At 37.5% G+C, this 19,218-nt stretch overlaps 1 protein-coding gene across 5 annotated transcripts in view; it reads right to left on the bottom strand.

The window, feature by feature from the left end:
- ZCCHC7 (zinc finger CCHC-type containing 7) overlaps positions 1 to 19,218 on the bottom strand; it is a 211,113-nt gene that overhangs the window by 29,528 nt on the left and 162,367 nt on the right. For all 5 annotated transcript variants that reach the window (XM_037144543.2, XM_037144541.2, XM_037144542.2 and 2 more), the window contains exons 3-5: positions 6,868 to 6,911; positions 5,567 to 5,692; positions 4,473 to 4,643 (exon numbers count right to left, since the gene is read on the bottom strand). In XM_037144543.2, the coding sequence (XP_037000438.2) occupies positions 4,473 to 4,643; positions 5,567 to 5,692; positions 6,868 to 6,911 (341 nt within the window). The remainder of the gene's footprint in view (positions 1 to 4,472; positions 4,644 to 5,566; positions 5,693 to 6,867; positions 6,912 to 19,218) is intronic.

Consider the following 19,218-nt stretch of genomic DNA (forward strand, 5'->3'; position numbering starts at 1 on the left):
TTAAGTGGCTGAAGAGTACTCCACTATATGGGACATGTTATAAATCACTTAAGTCAGCTGCAATGTTAAATACTGGAGTTGCTTATAATTTCCATTATTATAAACAACTCTGAGAGGAACATTCTTGAAACTATCTTTGCAACAATCCATTAACTGAACTCCAGAAAGGCCATCCAAATGTGCTTTCCTGGCACAATTTCCCTAACACTGATTATTCTTTTTTTTTTTTTTTAAGATTTTATTTATTTTTAGAAAGAGAGAAGGGGAAGGAGAAAGAGAGTTAGAGAAACATCAATGTGTGGTTGCATCTCATGTGGCCCCACTGGGGACCTGGACTGCATGTGCCCTGACTGGGAATCGAACCAGCGACCCTTTGGTTTGAAGCCTGCACTCAATCCACTGAGCTACACCAGCCAGGGCACACTGAATATTCTTACGGAGACACCTTTCTTCAATTTGTAAGGGTTTTTACATATTACAGATAATTATCCTAATACATATTTTATAAAACTCTTTCCCAAGTTGTGGTTTATCATTTAACTTTATTAATGGTCTCTGGATGAATATACTTTTTTACAAAGTTAAATCTATCCTCCTTTTTCCTTTATGGTTTTGGACAAGGGTGTCATGGTATTAATAAGAGCATTTAATCCAATGCATGTATTTATTATAATACTTAATATATTTGGTCTTATTTTTGTTCTCATTCTTTGTTTTTTACATACTCTTGCTATTTCCATTTTTTCCCTATCATTTACTATATTATTTAAGTCTCTTTTGCCTCACTTGAAATTAGAAATCTAAAGATTACATGGCTTTTTTCTTCTTATAATTAAAACAAATTCAATTTTATCAGAATTACCTATGGTCCACATTATTGTAGTTTAAAAACTACATTTGTTTTTTAAAGATTTTTTTCCTAAAATTTAACTTTAAAAAAGATTAACAGGAAGTATCTGGCATGTACTCCATGCTTTCCTGGTTTCACTGTTCACTGATGCTTCTTTTACTCTGACTTTCCCCATAAATTTGCAAATGAACAACAGCTCGGCTGTGGCATCTATTTTACTCGGAAGGCTCTAGACATTTCTCCCCTGCCTTCTGGCCTTTAGTACTGCACAGGAGAAATCTGATGCAAGCCCCACATGTGTGCGCATGTGTGTGGTGTGTGGATGTGTGGTTTGCGTTCAACATTCAGAAATCTGTCCAGATGTGGGTCTTTGTTCTCCCTCATAGTGAGTATATGCTCTTTTGATCAGAATTTCCTTTGATTCTATTTTGGATTCTCCTCCGTCTTCTCTATTCACACAGAGGAATGAGGTTGGATTTTCTTGATTTTCCTCCTATTTCCTATTGTGGGTTTATCCCATTTGGAGTCATCTCTGATTCCTTTTTTAAAACTAGAATTCTTCATGAATGTCTTCTCTTGCCTTGGAAAGAGAATGATGCAGCCTAGACTCTCGTAGGCCTTGAGCCATCTTTGCGCTGCAAAAGTCTCGAATCTCAACCAAGTACTTTTATACAGTAGTTAACAAATGAGACATTTTTCAAGTACAGTTCACAAAGAGAAAATTCATATTCTTCACTATAGCAAGAATATGAACATGACTGACTCATCAGTTTTCATTATAAATTCTCTTTGCGCATGTAACTGGTACTCTGGCATTACAGAAATCTGAAGTGTGACTACAAGGATATATACAGTACAAATTGAGTTTCTTCATCTCTTTAATTTCTAAGAGATTAGGGCATCTATAGTTACTTAGGACTTCAGAAATCCTCTGTGAATGAACAGAAAGTCCAGTAGGTGGAAAGATGAAAATGACAAAGGGAAGACAGTATTATCAGAGGGTCTGAACCTCAAATAAGCCAAAGGTATCTACATAAAGAGAGAGGAGTAATGACTGGGAAGCAGCCACAGCAAGTAAGAAAGAGGGTGACAAGCATCTGAGAGGCTGCAGGGGAACAATGTTTTTTCTGCGGAGGGCCAGGCTTCGAGACAGATTTAAGCATGCATGGGACTGGCTGAACAGTTCCAGCGACCTGGGGCCAGAACGACTCCGCTTCCACGCAAATCCTCGTGAGGAGCTTCTGGGATGGTGGAGGGACTCTGAGCTTCTGCGGGAGTCAGTGGAGCCCAGGTGTGAGCTGGCTCCGAGGGGGCGGTACACCAGCTGGGCAGCCTGGGAAGAGATCACTGAGCATCTAGAACCTTCAGCACGTAATTATTTAAAAGATAAAATAAAGTAAAAACTACAATCTTGGCAGATTTAGGGGAAAGAGTGCTGCCGTCTCTGCAGTCGGCCACGGCCTAACCCTATCTTAAAAACTTATATTTGCTGGGTTATTAATCCTCAAGGCCATTTTAGATAAAGAGTTTAACATACATTAGAGGCCAAAATTAAGATGTTAAGCTGAATGGGCTACAGATTTAATTCACAGTTGATTATATAGCCTATTACAAATCATTCTTCACTGTTCTGTACTAAAACACTTATTAAAAAAAAACTGCTCATGATAATGTCTGAGCCCCTTCCGTTATCACAGGCAAATAAGACCATATTTTTAAGAGCTCTTTAAAAAAGAGAGTAAAAAAATGCTACTAAACATAACTGTCAAACTAGAAAATCTTACTAAGAAAGTTGTTATTGACAACTGACTGCGGAGAACATTATAAAACTAAGACAACTTAAAATTTACTATTTTTAAGACTTAGCCAATATTGGAAAATAAGTTTAAACTACCGAGAAATGACAACTTCTATCTTTTTGTAAAAAGATTTTATTTACTTATTTTTAGAGAGGGGGGAAGAAGAAAGAGAGAGAGAAACGTGAATGTGTGGTTGCCTCTTGCACGCCCCCAACTGGGGACCTGGCCTGCAACCCAGACATGTGCCCTGACTGGGAACTGAACCGGTGACCCTTTGGTTTGCAGGCCAGTGCTTAATCCACTGAGCTACACCAGCCAGAGAACAACTTCTACCCTTATGCTCTATACATTCTCTAGTCTGGAGAATCATATTCAATATCACTAGTGGCCTAACAAACACAAAATAAAACAGTAAGATACCATTTTCTCCTTATCTGGCACAAGTTTTAAAGGTTGATTATAGTTAGTGTTGAGAGCACTCTTAAACACTGCTGGCAAATGGATGTATTGGTACAGTCTTTTAGAAGAGCCATTTGACAGTGTTTATCCTTTACTTACACAATTGTATTTGACTTACCAAATTACTTTTACAGGTATGCATATATATGAAGATGTTCACTGGAGCACCATTTGGTGACAATATATAAAAATAACAGTATAAATCTAAACGTTCTGGTAGAGAAATGGCTGAGTCAATCTAATGGTACATCTTTAAAAATTTTTTTAAATTAATTTATTTAAAGTATTTTTAATTGATTATGCCATTAGTTTTCCCAATCCCCCCCCTTTTATCCCCCCTCCGCCCCACCCCACAACCCTCCAGCCTTCCTTCTCCTTAGATCACGGCCATGGGTTGTACATGTAAGTTCTGTGAGTCCTCTAATGGTGCATCTTTATGGGCTGCTACAGAGACACGTTCACAAATTTTCCAAAGTGGAAAAAAAATCAAGTAGTATGTCAGTGTGTAGGATAGTAACCCAATTTTTATTTACATAAGAAACGCATTTACCACCCATGCATATTCTAGTTTGTTTTAATGTGAAATTCATCACAACAGAAAGCCATGTTAATTTATTGAGCTACAGGCTATCAAGTACACTCACTTCAATTATAAATAAAATGTTTGTGCTTTGTATCACGTCTTTGGGAAGTAAATATTAAAGAGAAAAGATTCTTACTTTTTCTATAGCCTTTTTGGTCTTTAAAATTGTGATCAGAACCCTATAGACATTTCAAATATGATGTAAAATTATGTCCAACAATGTGCTTTAGCACATTTAACAATGTGCTAAAACTTAATGTGCTGCAAGGAACTGAAATGTCTTCTAATTTACCTTTTAAAAGAAAATCTAAAGAAAGAACTGAAATGAGCAGATTCAAAGTACTGGTTGTGTGTCCTTCTTGCATGAGACTATTCTACCAGCAAGAGACATCAGTAAGTAGCATCAAATCAGGTTCCACAGAGATCTTTCCACACACTGTTATGTGTATATATTTCACCTGACTATGCACGAATATGTACAAAAATTTGATGTCGTTCTTTACACATCTCTTTAATTTCAAGTTTTATTCAGCAAGCACGTTAAGCAAAAGGGGCTCTCAGGGTTTTACAACATTTGTTTGTGGATGCTGCCTTCTCACGAACCTTCCTCTAGCAGCCCTATCTTGATACATTACAACACTGTGTCGCACGGTCAGTGGCCAAAGGGACACGGCTATCATACACACAGTACCGAGTACACATTGTTTTAGGGAGGCTGACAGTTACAAACTGGCGCACTGCCCCCAAAGCCTGACAAATTAGCTATACGCAGGATACTTACATCAGCATAGTGGCCTATCATATCACACCGGTCACATCGTTTCCTCCAGGCAGACCTTTCAAGACATCTGTGAGTAGAAGACATGGGCAAAAAGCAGTCTAAGCAAAAGCGGGCGGGGCAGGCGTACTGGAGGTGTCCTCTCTCGGAGCAGAGGAGACAGGGGCGGACTTTCTATGTGGCAGACAAACAGAAAATCTCTTTAGTAGAAGATCATTTTTTCTTTTTCTGTATAATTCCATAAAAAGTTATTTTCAATTTGAGACCCCCAATGAAGACCAAATCTGCAGCCTAATGATAAAGTAGAACAAAACGTCTGAATTCAGAGCTTTAACATAAGCTGTCTGTATCCTCTCGTTGCCAAAAAGGCTTATTAGTCTGCACGTACTAACAGCTGCCATCTTTGTATTTCTCGTGCCTCATCTCGTAGGAACACTAGCAAAGCAGAATGTGTCTGAGAGGGAAAGTTTCAACAGGATGATGAGGATCTGGGACCTGAGTCACAGGAAGAACAGAAAAAGACTGTTTTGCTTAGAGAAGCAAAGACAAAAAGGAAACAAATGAGAGCTGTCTCCGAGATTTAAAAGAAAATCATTTGGAAGGGGGAGTAAGTAATAGAAATGTTTGTTACGGCTTAGTATGTCTCAGGGAACATCTAAGAGCTTTAGTGTAGTGTGGTTCCAAAGGCTGATGCATGTGTAATACAATTTACATCAGTAAGCATTTATAAATGCCTAAAACTGTAATTTTCTAACAATGAAAATTATCCCATGATGAAATAAGCTGTCTGATAAAGGCGGTGCAGAAGTGAAAGGGGTCTCAGAAACCATCTGATTCAATCTTCTCATTTCATAGCCAAGAAAACAGAGGCACAGAGAATGAAGTGATCTGCCTGAAGTTTTCCAATTACTTATGGGAAGCCGAAATGGACTCCAGGTTTTTTGACCCTGAATTTATTGATCATTCTCTACTACTACTCTAGGGTATGACCTGCATGAAAAATTAAGCAGAAATTTGAATTCTAAGGTTACAGGGTTTTAGTCCTCTAAGATTTTGATTTTAACAAGGTAGAAAGAAACATTACATATCTTACATACTTGTGGAAAAGGGCAGTTTTTTGACAAATGGCCACATTTGTCACAATTTCTACAGGTAACGTTTTTGTTTGCTGTATAGTATCGGTGGGTCCATCTTCCAGAGGATCTATTATTACATATCTGAGCCTAAGGAAAAAAATTAGGAATTAAAAAAACTATTTCACCGTGTTCAAGAAAATTAACATAGTATAATTTAGAACCCAGCAACATGAAATTTTGTGTTCTTAAAAGAAGTTAGAAAAACCTAAAAAGGGATGCTATAAAGACAACTTGACTTTTTGCCTGCCCCTCCCCCCTTCCTGGACCCTCTCCGTGTGGTTCCATTTCTTCTGAACCTTTCTCCACTTACGGTTCAGGTCTAGCAGGGACCAATATGCATCAGACATTCTGGAGGCATTCGGAGTCAAATACTGCTGACTTCTATGTCTGAACATACACCATATTTTTCCGAATGAGAAGCTTGCTTGAATTTCTCTTTTATAGAAATGAATTTCTTTTATAAAATTATAAAACTACATAGCTACTGAACACATTGCTTCTACTGAATAGCCTAGGGTTACTGTCTATAAACTAAATTATGATTTCTAAGAGAATGAGATTAATTTCCTTCCACCAGAGTCCTTGTAAAAAACCCATTCTACTTACAGTGACCCAATTCTGGTTGTCTCATTTTCTAGCCAAAAGCCAGTATCTTGCAAAAAAATATTAGCAAAGCATATCCTATGGGTATCTACAGAGGAATATATAAATGCCAAATGTGCTTTTATCTTTTTGGTAGAATTTCATCTTTGAGAAAACTTTCATCTTTTACTTGTTATTTTGCTGAATTGGCCAAGTAGGCCCCAAGATGTCTTAAACTAATTATCCCTTAAAACTTCTCTTCTACCAACATGTAAAATTATTCTTTTTTTTTCTTGCCATCTGCTACAATTAAGGCTAATAAACACCTGCCACATCCTAAATATAGCCTAACCATTTCCTTACCCCGAAGCAGCGGTTATTTCCGGTGTCGATCTTTAGTGGTACCGGGCAGTATGAGTTAAGACTCACCGCCGCAGAGCAGGAACAGGAGGGAAAGGGGACTAATTCGTGAGGGCAATTAATTGACTAACAAAAATCAAGGCTGAACCACACTTTGAAAAATTCAATTACCCATATACTGACATCAAACTTTTTCTTACAAGATACTCAGGCTGTCAGTATTTTTTAAAAGTTTACTATCATAATGAAGTGAAAGAAAACTCAGAATCAAGAAAAGTGTTACTCTATTGTCCATAAATTGGGAAACAATTTGATTTTACCTCAACGTCTTTGTCACTGATGAACCAGCTTACACCATCTTCTCCTACAAAAGAAACACAATGTTACTCAATTTTGACACCTTGAGAACACTTACGGGTTGACAATAAATTATTCAATTCCTCAGCACTGAAACTGGACCCCAAAGGTGTACTGAGACATGTGGGTACCTTAAACCTCTTACTTTGGTTCCATTATTACTTGTGCGGCTCTGAACAAATACTTAACCTCAGTTTCTTCCATATAAAAAGGAAATCGTATGTGTCTTGTCTACCTAAAAACAGGATCCTATGAGAGATGTGACAATGTTTTGAGAACCATTAAATTAGAAACAAATATAAGAAAATCAGTGAAGGGACCAAAAACCTAACAGCAGAGGCAGAAAGAAATCACCTGAACTCCCCGTATCTGACTATGGCCGAGCTCTGAGAGCCAGTGACTACAGCTACCCCCAATCCCTGCTCCAGAGGTTTGCGGTCTGGGAAGTCACTGACCTTGAGCACCAGGGCACTCCAAAAAAACCTGTGTAAATAAGCATCGCCAAAACCTTCCATCTTCTGAAGGCCTAAATCCTCCCCTTTATTAAGGTGGTGTAGGAACCTTTACCTTTGGCTCTTCGGGGAGTTTCACGTTACTGAGTGCTCCCACACTGTCTTTTCTCTTGTTTATCTCTTTACTGTCACTCAACTTGCAGCCCCCGCCCCAATTTGGGATCCAAGTAGTTACAGGAAAGGTTTTTCATTTTTCATTCCATTATCAATATTAATGGTGTCTACTAGTCTTCCTTTTGTAGTTGACTTTCATTATAACATTTACCAGTTCGACTTTGAACAGTCGCTCATGATTAGAGCTAGAAATTCAGCACAATAGACAGAGAGAGGAAGGGCAGAGGAGGGAGGGAGAGGGAGAAGGCGAGGGAGAGGAGGAGAGAGAGAGACATCAGCCCATTATTACACCCATGTATGCATTCCCTGGTCAATTCCTGCACGTGCCCTGACTGGAGATCAAATCTGCAACCTTGGTGTACTGGGAAGACGCTTTAACCGACTGAGCTACCTGGCCAGGGCCTAGAGTTGTACTTTTCGAACCACCAGTGGTTGCATGATATTTGGCCCCCCTTTTTGCTTTTGTATTTTATTATTTTTTCTGTTATTTAAAAAATAGTACTGCCCTGGCCGCCAGGTAGCTCAGTTGGTTGAAGCACTGTCCTGATGCGCCATGGTTGCGGGTTCTATCCCTGGTCAGGGGACAAGCAACAAGCAACCGATGAATGCATAAATAAGGACAACAAATTGATGATATTCTCTCTCTAAAAATCAGTAAATAAAAAAATTAAATTACAACGGCAAAAAACTACGGGGATGGGGAGCTCTATATTTTTCTTTACCAGCTGTTTTCTTTCTTTGCACTATTCCTTTACCAAACAGCACATGGCTGCTATTGCTCTGGTCTACTCACGGCCCAGGAGGAAGGGACATTTGGCTGATGCAGAAGCTAAAGTGTCAACAAAAGACTGAAAGATTTTTTTCTCTCCCCCCAAAGCAAAGTTACAATTTTCTCCTTCCTGCTATCTACTGCTCTTCTCTATCTCAAAAACACAAATTGAGCTTGACTCTTTGAAAGGAATTTTGAAGAGACATGAAGTAATCTACATTTTTCCAGGCCTACCAGAAGTAAGTGTCTAGAGATACATTTTAAAATAAAATACTTTTACTGAGAAAACCAAGAGGCTGCTATACAAAAAAGGCCAATCCATAGAGGAGCAGAGATGCTGTGCTGATGATTATTTCCTTTGTAAAATTTGGAGGCTGCATCCATATACCGAGAGTGGAGAATACATTAACTAGCAGCAGCTCCTTATTCCTTCATCATCACCATCCGTGCTATTATTCTTTCATTCAAAGGACTCATTTAAGGAGCAAGCTTTCTGTAGCTTTCAAAATTGCCTTTGTATCTCAATGTCCTTCATCATTAAAATTCAAAATGACCGCTTTAACTCACTTTAATTATAAAACTGACTTCACAGTGTCCTTAAAAAATGAAATTCAAAACCAGTGAAATACAAAACAGCAACTATTGCCACACTCAATCCCCAATAAATTCACACAAAACAGGAGACAGTGAAAAAAGGGAAGGGTTTGAGAGCGAGAGATCCACTCCATTTAGACTGTTTCAACATGACTGTGGAATTCACCAACATTCTGCGTTACGTGCTAACTCCTCTTCACCAAGCTACAGTATATTCTTACTTCAGAAAGTCTACAGACAAGTACATAAAATAGGTTTCAAATGCAGATAAAATCAGACTTCTTAGTGGAAAATGAACAAAAACACAATCAGGAACACGTAAATCAACCCTGACCCTACCCATGGTTCCAGTTTTGGTTCCATCTTGGAAATGACAGGTGACTCCTGCCCTGGCCCTTTGATCTGTCCAATATTCTTAAATCCCAAGCTCCCAACCTGATGTGAGCTTTTGTCTGCAGGGCAACTCGTTAGAACGCCCACAGACAGCCAGTTCTCTACTTTGTTAAAGACCTGGTAGGACACTCTGTAGAAACCTGGGTTCCAGTTCTAATCCAATCTCTCATTTGTTGTGTGACTCTGGGCAGATTATTTATCCTGTCTGCATTTGTATAATAATGGACTGGACTACATGGTATCCATGATAACTTCTAGCAGATTTATGTGATTCCATCATATTTCCAATCATTATTGGAATCAAATATAACTACATTGTCCAGGCCTTTGCAACCAGCACAGGGTGTCTTGCTTTATTTTAATGAAGCACTATAATGAATGAATGAATGAATTCAGCTGTCTTGCTTTAAAGACAAATTCCATAGGGCCCAGGAGTACTCATCTCCCATGTATTTACCGCCTAGTGAGACTGAATATAAAATGGGACTGCCCTAAAGTGTAAGATTAGGGCTGCCCTAGAGATGCTTACTATTAATTCTTGGCTACTTTATAGCCTTGTCTTGTTAATTTCCAGGCCTGTGATTCTTTTTAGACTTCAGAATTGTAACCAAAGCAATAGCTGATAACTCTTTTTCTGCATGTATTGAAAGGTTACAATGAGCAAGATGCTATACTGTAAACAAAGATAAATAAGAGCTTATAACCTAGTAAAACACAAGGAGACCAAAAAAGGAGTAATAAAAAAATACTATGGTAAATTAAGAAAGGAGATGTATGAATTTAAGGGATAAACAGGAAAAAGTCACAGTACCATAAAGGAAATGCTATTGAAGTGTAATTTATATATTATAAAATATACCCATGTAAAAATAGAGTATGATGCACTCTGACAAATGTATATACATACCTTTGTACACACCAAACAATGTAGCACATTTCCATCACCCAAGAATGTTGTGACCTTGTGCCTATCGGCAGTCAATCCCCCACCCCAGGCAATCACTGATGTGCTTTCTGTCCTGACAGGTTCGTTTTGGCTGTTCCAGGACCACATAGAACTAGAATCATATATAACATATCATTTTGTGTCTGCTTTCTTTTACTTTGGAATATTTGTGAGATTCAACCCACGTTACTGGGTAGTAGTAGCTAGTTCCTTTCTTACTGTTGAGGAGTATTCTGTTCTCATTAGGTTGGGACTTGGGAGTTAAGCAAACAGGACAGACCAAAGGGCCAGGGCAGGAGTCACCTGTCATTTCCACGACGGAACCAAAACTGGAACCATGGGTAGGGTCAGGGTTGATTTATGTGTTCCTGATTATGTCTTCGTTCATTTTCCACTAAGAAGTCTGATTTCATCTGCACCTGAAACCTATTTTATGTACTTGTCAGTGTATTTTCTGTGGATATAATAATAGTTTAGTTGGTTATCTCCTGATGAACATTTAGGCTGTTTCCAATTTTGGGCAGTTATAATAAATAAAGCAGCAATAAACATTCTAACGAAAATCTTCCTTTTAATTGACACAGATTTTCATTTCTCTTAGGGAAATACATAGCAGCAGAATTACTATGATAAGCCTACCTTTACCTTTATGTGACAATGGCAAATTTTCCCCAGTGGTTGTGCTTGTGCATTTTCACCAGCAACTCGAGTGTTCTAGTAGCCCCATAATCTCATCAATATCTGGAATACTCAGTCTTTTAAATTTTAGCCTTAAAACAGGTGTGAAGTAGTATGGCATCAGAATTTTAATGGACATTACTCTGATGACTAATGATGCTGAGCATCTTTTATGTATTTATTTGCCATTCATTTATGTTTTTTCAAAAACTGTTCAAATTCTGGGACCAGTTTTAAATTGTTTTTTTTTTTTTTTGAGGAGTAGCTGTCTTTCTTCTTTTTACTGAATGATAAGCATTCCTTATATATTCTAAATACAAGGTTTTTATCAGAAATGATCTGCAAATATTTTCTCCTTGTGTGGCTTGCTTTTTTTTCCATTTATTTTAAAAAGTGTTATTAGGAAAGCAAAAGTTGTAATAAATTTGAAAACTTTCCCCTTGACAATTAACGTTTTCTGTGCCCAAAGAAATGTGCCTATGCAAGGTTATAAGCACTTTCTGTATTTTCTTCTAAACTTCTATAAACTTTTTGTTTAGTTAGTGCCTATTTTTCCCCATATGAATATCCCGCTGTTCCTCTGGATATTAGAAAGATTATTCTTTATTTTATTACCTTAGTAACTTTGTTAAAAGTCAATTGACTGCAGACATGTAGGTCAAATTCTGGAAGTTCTATTGTGTTGCATTGAGCTACACATCTATCATTCTGTACTACAGTCTTTATTACAAAAACTTTAAAGTCCTGAAATCATGTAAAGTAAGCCTTCCAACTTTCCTGTTCTTTCAAGAGTGCTTTAGCTCTCCTAGACCCTTCTGATTTCTGCATGAACTTTAGAATAAATATCAGTATCTATAAAAAAGCCTGCTGGGATTTTGATTGATACTGCACTACATCTATAGATCACCCTGGGAAGATATTTTAACAATATCAAGTCCTCCAAAACATTAATAGTTTGTACCTCTTCATCTATTTTGGTCTCTTTAATTTTTCTAAACAGTGTTCTATAGGTTTCATTGAACAGGTCTTGCATATATTTTATTAATTTACCCCTGAGCATTTCATGTTTCTTTCCGTTATTGTAAATGACTTATTTTTAAATTCCATTTTTCAATTTTTGGTTCAAGTTTATAGAAATACAATTGATTTTTGTTTTTTTACCTTGCGTCTTGCGAATTTCTTTTACTTTCTGTAAATATGGTACAATATAGTGTTTTTAAATCAACCTGTATTCTAATATTAACGTACTTGGTTAGATGTATCATTCTATATAATATACTATAGAACTCAATTTGCTAGTATTTTATTAAAAATTTTTACATCTGTATTTATGACAGATATTGATTTATACTCTTCTTATAACGTCTTTGTCTGGTTTTGATATTGGGGTAAAACTGGCCTCGATGGAAAGAATTTGTGTAGGACTGGTGTTATTTTTTCCCTAACTATCTGATAGAATTCACCAGAAGTCATCTAGACTAGAGTTTTTCTTGTTTGTGGGCCAGGAATTTTACTTGTAGAAGGATTTAAAACAGCAATTCTATTTCCTTAGTAATGGAGCTATTTACATTTTCTATTTCTTCTTAGGCCAGTTTTGGTAATTTGTGACTTTAGAAGAATTTATCTATTACTTCTAAATTGTCAAAATTATCAGCATAAAGCTGTCCATAATAGAATCTTACATTTTTTCCCTTCTGTTCTTCTAATTTGTACTTAAGCCCGCCCAGTAGTATATATTTTTTATCTTGAATATTATATATTTCAGTTCTAGAAGTTCTATTTGGCTCTTTTTATATCCATTTCTCTTCTTATTATATTTATCTTTTTCCATCGAACCTCTGTGTATATTTGTAACAGCTGTTTTAATTTTAAAGTCCTTATCTATGACTTTCATTCTCTTATCAGGAGGGCAAGTGTGGAATAAGTTAACACAATACAGCTAGAAGCAGAAGTCTTGTACAGGATTTTATAGGAAAGATGAAGGAGAATACTAGTAAAAAGGAAAGGCACAAGCAACATAATAGAAGAGGCAAAAGAATATAGCCAACAGTACAGTTTGACTGGAAAGAAGAGTATAGTGATTCCTTTACTAGGAATTTCCACAGACATTTTTATATATAAAGAATACTGAGAATTAAAATACTATTGCTTATTAGAAGCTTTTTACCTGGAATACACACATTAACCCTATTCTTCTAAAACATTAAGTTTTCCATGCCCCCTTTCAGATGAACTTTAAAAGTCTTGACTTCCTACGGTGTGAGCTCACCAAGGAGTGGTACAGCAGGACTCTTTCTCCCACAGTAGTGATTTGAAGGCAGAGACACTGCAATAGTACAATGGGGCGCTCTGTTACCACCAAGCAACAACCAGAATATTTCATCTCTCCTGAAATAAACTTCCAAACAAAATAGTAAGCCCCCCCCAAAGTGAACCCATACACTTGGATGGACATCTTCCCCCCAACATTTTCTCCTACTTGTGGAACTATTCTATTTTCTTCTCTCTTTCCCTCTCTTATGGCATGGTAATAAAGATAAACTACTTTCATATTTATCTGGTGATTCAGAGTCTACAAACTGTTTTAAATTTACATTTTATCCTCAATGATCCTGTACGTTAAGTTATGGTTACACAATGCTCACTTTATGTGTGTACTACGAAAAACGGCAACTGGTGCTTTCTGTGACATTGAGTGCTGAGGTAGCTATTTACCCATAAGACTGCATTTGGTTTTCAAAGGACCTAAGAAAACTTGGACTAGATTTCTTAGGACCAAAGCAAGTTCATACTCTGCTTCAGATATTCTTAGCCTGTCTACATTCTGGTGCGTGGGAAGAGCTGAAGGTCACTCCTTTGTTGAAAGAGCAGCCACAGACAATCAGAGTTCTCTCTACCTTTGTGATAATTTGACAGAAAATCGTAGTAAAATGTTTTCCCAAAGATCACCGAAGATTACAGAAGGACTGAGTTTAGCACATCCAGCTGGTCAACTGCGGCACAGGTGCTAGGAACTAATCTTTTCCTGAGCTTAATATCCAACAGCTCCTCATAAGGAAGCCACAGATGTTGTGCATATTCTAGGCATTCTAATTTGTAACAACTAAAATTGTAAATCTCAATAAATTTAGTGAGAAGGTATATATTTATGACTTTATAGACTAGATTTATAATTTTTCTGGACTAGAATTTAATATTCAACAAATCAGACATATACACTTATTTTGCCACTACTCATTATCTAAGAATGTAGCCCTGGCTGGTGTGACTCCGTGGACTGAGTGCTGGCCTGTTAATCAAAAGGTTGCTGGTTCAATTCCCAGTCGGGGGACATACCTGGGTTTCAGGTGAGGTCCCCAGCTGGGGGTGTACAAGAGGCAACCAATCGATGTTTCTCTCACACATCAGTGTTTCATCTCCCTCTCTTTCTTTTCCCCCTTCCCCTCTCTCTAAACATAAATTTAAAAAAAAGAATGTAAATGCAACTTTCTTCAAGTTGTGAAATGTTTTTATTTAATGTGGTGTCAAGTTAGTCTTCAACAAATCTTTACTGAATAGCTCCCATGTAAAAGACAGTGCAGGAAACAGAACGATGACTAGAACATGGTACCACTGAGTAATTTGCCCTATCACCGGGTTAAAGAATCTAAAACGCATTACTGTGTTAACTAAATAATCAAGGCAATTTTTTTAAATAGAAGGATGATTTAGTTAACCAAGTTTTAAAAAAGATAAAATGTCAAATATTATTTGGGGAAATAGGCTACTTAATAGGAAATAGTGAATACTGTCTACCAACGAGCAATGAACTTACGGTGATGACTTTGCTGCCGGAACAGCCTTTCTTACGATATGTAAGTCCTTTAGCAACTGCTTTCTCCCCAAATAATCCTAGTCTATGTATGGGCAGCTCACAGTTGGAGAATGGGGGAAAACAGACATTGCTTGGTTTATACACACAATCACTGAGGCACCTAGATTGTGGGCCTTCTCAATATCTAGTCTCTCACTTGCCCAAATTGACTCACGAGATGCCACTCTTCCATTCCGCTAAAACACAGTGAGATGACCAAGAAAACATGAGGAACATAAAAGTAGAGATGATGTGAATGACCCTTCCACCACATAGCTCAAGGTTAAATAATTGTGCAGTTACAGCATAAAAATGAACAATATTACATTTTTAAGTTTATTGCCCACATTCCCTTCTTATATACCTAGTATTTTTAAAGCAAAAGGTCCTCCTGTTTGTAATATAACAATCCCAGTACTTCCCCATCTCTGTACTTCTCACTTTATGCCCTTACTCTCCAATATTATCTCCCGCCTTGACTAATTCTCCACCTAACCCATTCAATTTTCGTGATTACAAATTCTGAATGTCCATTAAGGCACAGCTTCCTCATAGTCAATATAAGTGGGTAATAGTCAGTACTTTTCTCATTTCACCCTGGTCAGCATTTATAATTGTCCTGGCTGTTGTAACAAAACACTTTCCTAGTTCTGGTCTCCCTTCATGGTTTCTTCATCTTCCATTGTTTGCTCAAGTAACCAATGGTCCACTCCTTGCCATCCTTCCCCTCATTCTACATTCTTGGTCCCAGGTTATGTCACACACGCCCACAGAGGAGACAGAATCTCTAAGCCCAATCTCTTCTTGAGTTCCTGATCTACGGGACATCTGGATTAGACGTCCTACAGGTTCACTCAAACACACAATCACCAAAAAAGAACTCTTCTTTTTCTCCCCATTTCTTGTGTTTCTCTTTTAAAAAATGGACAACCCTACCTCTCCTCCTCGTATCTCAGTCTCTTTTCCAGATCAAAACCTCAACTCTTCCTGCTTACTTATCATATAATTACTCACAACACATCCTGAGAATTCTTTACCTATACACCCTCAATGCTAATTCATCGGCCCAGACATTTAATTTCTCACCTAGATTTTTGAAATAAGTTCTCTCTCTAGTACCACAACCCCTTTTCTAATGCCAATTACTAATGTTTCTAAAATGGGAATAATAAATATATCCTGCACTGAATATACTTATTATGCCCATTTTAATGGCCCTCAATACCCACAGGATAAATGTGAAACTCCTCTGTGTGCCATATACCACCTTCCATGCTTTGGCCTTCATCTACTTCTCTAGCTTCATCCCTCTGGTATCAATACTCCAGGTCTGCCTAACAATCTCCCCGATGTGTACTGCTGTTCTCTACAGCTCTGTCTACGCACGTATTGCCTGGAACACAAACCACCCCTAATTTCAACCACATGAAACTAAGATTTGGGTCTTCAAGTCCCTAATCACGTGTTACCTCCTCCACCGAAGTCTTCCCTGACAGCCCTTCAAAAGCAAGATGATCACTCTCAACTATATATACAACCTCTTGGACTTTCACCAGGTCACCTCTACCGTTTTATCTTCCAAACACCAAAGAACAATCACTTCGTTATCACAGGTACTTATGTTTACTGGATGAGTTACTTAAATAACATTTCTTCTTTTGATTTCTCGGTGGTAGAAATATTTTCTACCTCACTCATATTCTGAAAACATGTTATCTGTATGTCTTAGGCTAGCAATAAATTCAAAACCTTGTATTAAGAAATAAATTAATAAATATTTTACCTCCCTCACTATATCCTAAGTTCTCCATGTACCAAGACCCACCTGTTCTGTATATCTATCTAGTTATCAGCACACCTTGCACACTTCAAACTACATTAGAAAAAATTAAAAAGAATAAAAGGAAACATATTTAAAGCACACTGTGTGACTGTTCTAAACTCAGGTACAAAAGCCAACTAGATAATTTAAAAGTTCAGTAAGACTTTGAAAACCTTATTTTTAAAACTTTTGAAGTTTCAAGACTTAAAACTTGTAATTTCTGTAGGAAGCAACCCTAGGAACTAAGAACTTAAAAAAAAAATCACTGTTATTGAATAACATCACCCGGCAGACACAGGATGCACATGAGACACAAGACGAATTGGGTATTTATAGATGATCGCGCCTGCACCTAGCCAGTGTTTATGGGTTAAGGATCACCAAGACGAAGCTGTCACACTATCTGTGTCATGTCCTTTCCTGAGCCTACTTCTACTCCACCAGATTTCCCCCTGGGACCTTCGCACTTCTAATAAGCAAGCAAGCCAGCCACAAACGAAGTTACTATTCCCACCTTCATCAGCAGCATCTGTTATTTCAACGGAAACTTTTGAAATACACACAATGCCACATGCAAATCCCCTGGGGGCCAAGGCATTTTATTCAACTTGCATTCCTCTCAAACTGCTCTTTTCGGTCTTGGTTTTCTTTATTTATACTTTTCCATTTAGTGTTGGTCACAAAACCATTTTAGTCATTAAATTTTGTACTGGCAATAATTTAAATAAAACAAATTTTACCAGAAGAATTTGCAAGTTAGGCATCAAATTGCTCATCTTATTTTAAATCACATTAAATTTACCAGAAACAATTCATATTTTTAAATGTATGTAAACGATAAATGGGGATTTAGCTTTTCTTTTTTTAGAGGTAGAGGAGGAAGAAGAAAGAGGAAATAAACACAGGTGCTTAGCACAGGGTTATACAGATCTCTTGCAAAGTTATCGGTCACATAAAGGCGGCTGTGTACCACCAAAGGGCGGCTGTGTATCACCAAAGGGATACACAGGCACGGACACACATGCGGTTTCCGCCACCCAAAGGATTTAGTCAGTAAGCCACCTGACTACTGTTTATTTAGAAATAAAAGACTCTAAATCTTTATTTAGAAATAAAAGACTCCTCACATGATACTATGTAACAGGAAGAGAGAGGAAAAATTATTAACAAAAATAGTCAGTACAGTGGGATTATGGGAGTTGTGTCATGCTCTCCTTTTTTAAACTCATGGTCTTTTAATAAAGACATGTTACAAAACTTTTCCCATCCCATCTGGAAGAATAGGTCTTGCTAATAAATGTACACTATCAAAGGTGTTGCTGTTAAAAGCAGTTATAAGGGAAAATGACTCACCCTTTTAACATGTACCATTCAATGTTTTCAGTATCTTCACAAGGCTGTAAAACCATCACAAATATTTAATTCCAGAGTGTTTTTATTACCTACAAATAAGCCTCACACCAATTAGCAACTGGTCCCCATTCTCCTTCTCTCCAGCCCCACGGGAATTACTAATCTACTTTCTGTCTCTATAGATTTGCTTATTCTGGACATTCTGTATGAAAACAAACAACACATAGCCCTCTGTGACTGGCTCTTTCACTCAGCACAGTGTTGTCCAGGTTCACCCATGCTGTACAGGCATCAGTAGATCATCCCTTTATATGGCCAAGTAATATTCCACTGTGTGGATATACCACACTGAAATTTTATTATCCCTCCATCATTTAATAAATATTTGGGTTGCTTCCACTTTCTGACCACGAGGAATAATGTTGCAATAAACACTTGTTTACAAATTTCTGTGTAAGTAATATTTGTGTAGGTGTATAGTTTCACTTCTCAGGTGTCTATCTAGAAGTAGACTTGCTGGATATTACATGATAATTCTGTGCTTAACTTTTTGTGGAACTGCTGAACTGTTTTCCAAAGTGGCTGCACCATGATTTTTCTTCTTTTAAAGATATCCATTGGGTTGGCCAAAACAATTATTGGATATTTTGAGTCTATCAGCTATCCCCCTCGTGGTAGAACACTGACTGTTGTCAATTAATGCCTCGATTTGATCACTATCAAGTTCCACTGGCCTACCCGACCGTGGAATATCATCCAGTGAGAAAGCTCCAGCACGAAACTTTGCAAAACACTTTAGAAAATGTTCGATCAGTCACAGCACCTTCTCCACACACCGCACAAATCTTTTTTTTTTGCATTTAAATTACACTTTTACCTTTCTTGAAATAATAAATCATAATATGCTGAAAATGTTTTGTATTTTCTTCCATCTTCAATATTAAAATGGCTACACAAAAATTCACCAAAATTTTAAAAGATTTTATTTATTTACTTTTAGAGAGGGGAGAAGGGAAGGAGAAAGAGAGGGAGAGAAACATCAATGTGCCATTGCCTCTCACGTGGCCCCCACTTGGGACCTGGCCCACAATCCAGGCATGTGCCCTGACTGGGAATCGAACTAGCAACCCTTTGATTCGCAGCCCACACTCAATCCACTGAGACACACCAGCCAGGGCATCACTAATTTTTTTTTAACACACACTGATATGGCAGTGTCACAATATAATCTATTGAAATTGTTTCTAATGAGGTTAATGAGAACTAAGCATTACTAGAGC

Source organism: Artibeus jamaicensis, unplaced genomic scaffold (assembly GCF_021234435.1).
Source record: "Artibeus jamaicensis isolate MK-2021 breed Jamaican fruit bat unplaced genomic scaffold, CSHL_Jam_final scaffold_1964, whole genome shotgun sequence".
NCBI classification, from domain to species: domain Eukaryota; kingdom Metazoa; phylum Chordata; class Mammalia; order Chiroptera; family Phyllostomidae; genus Artibeus; species Artibeus jamaicensis.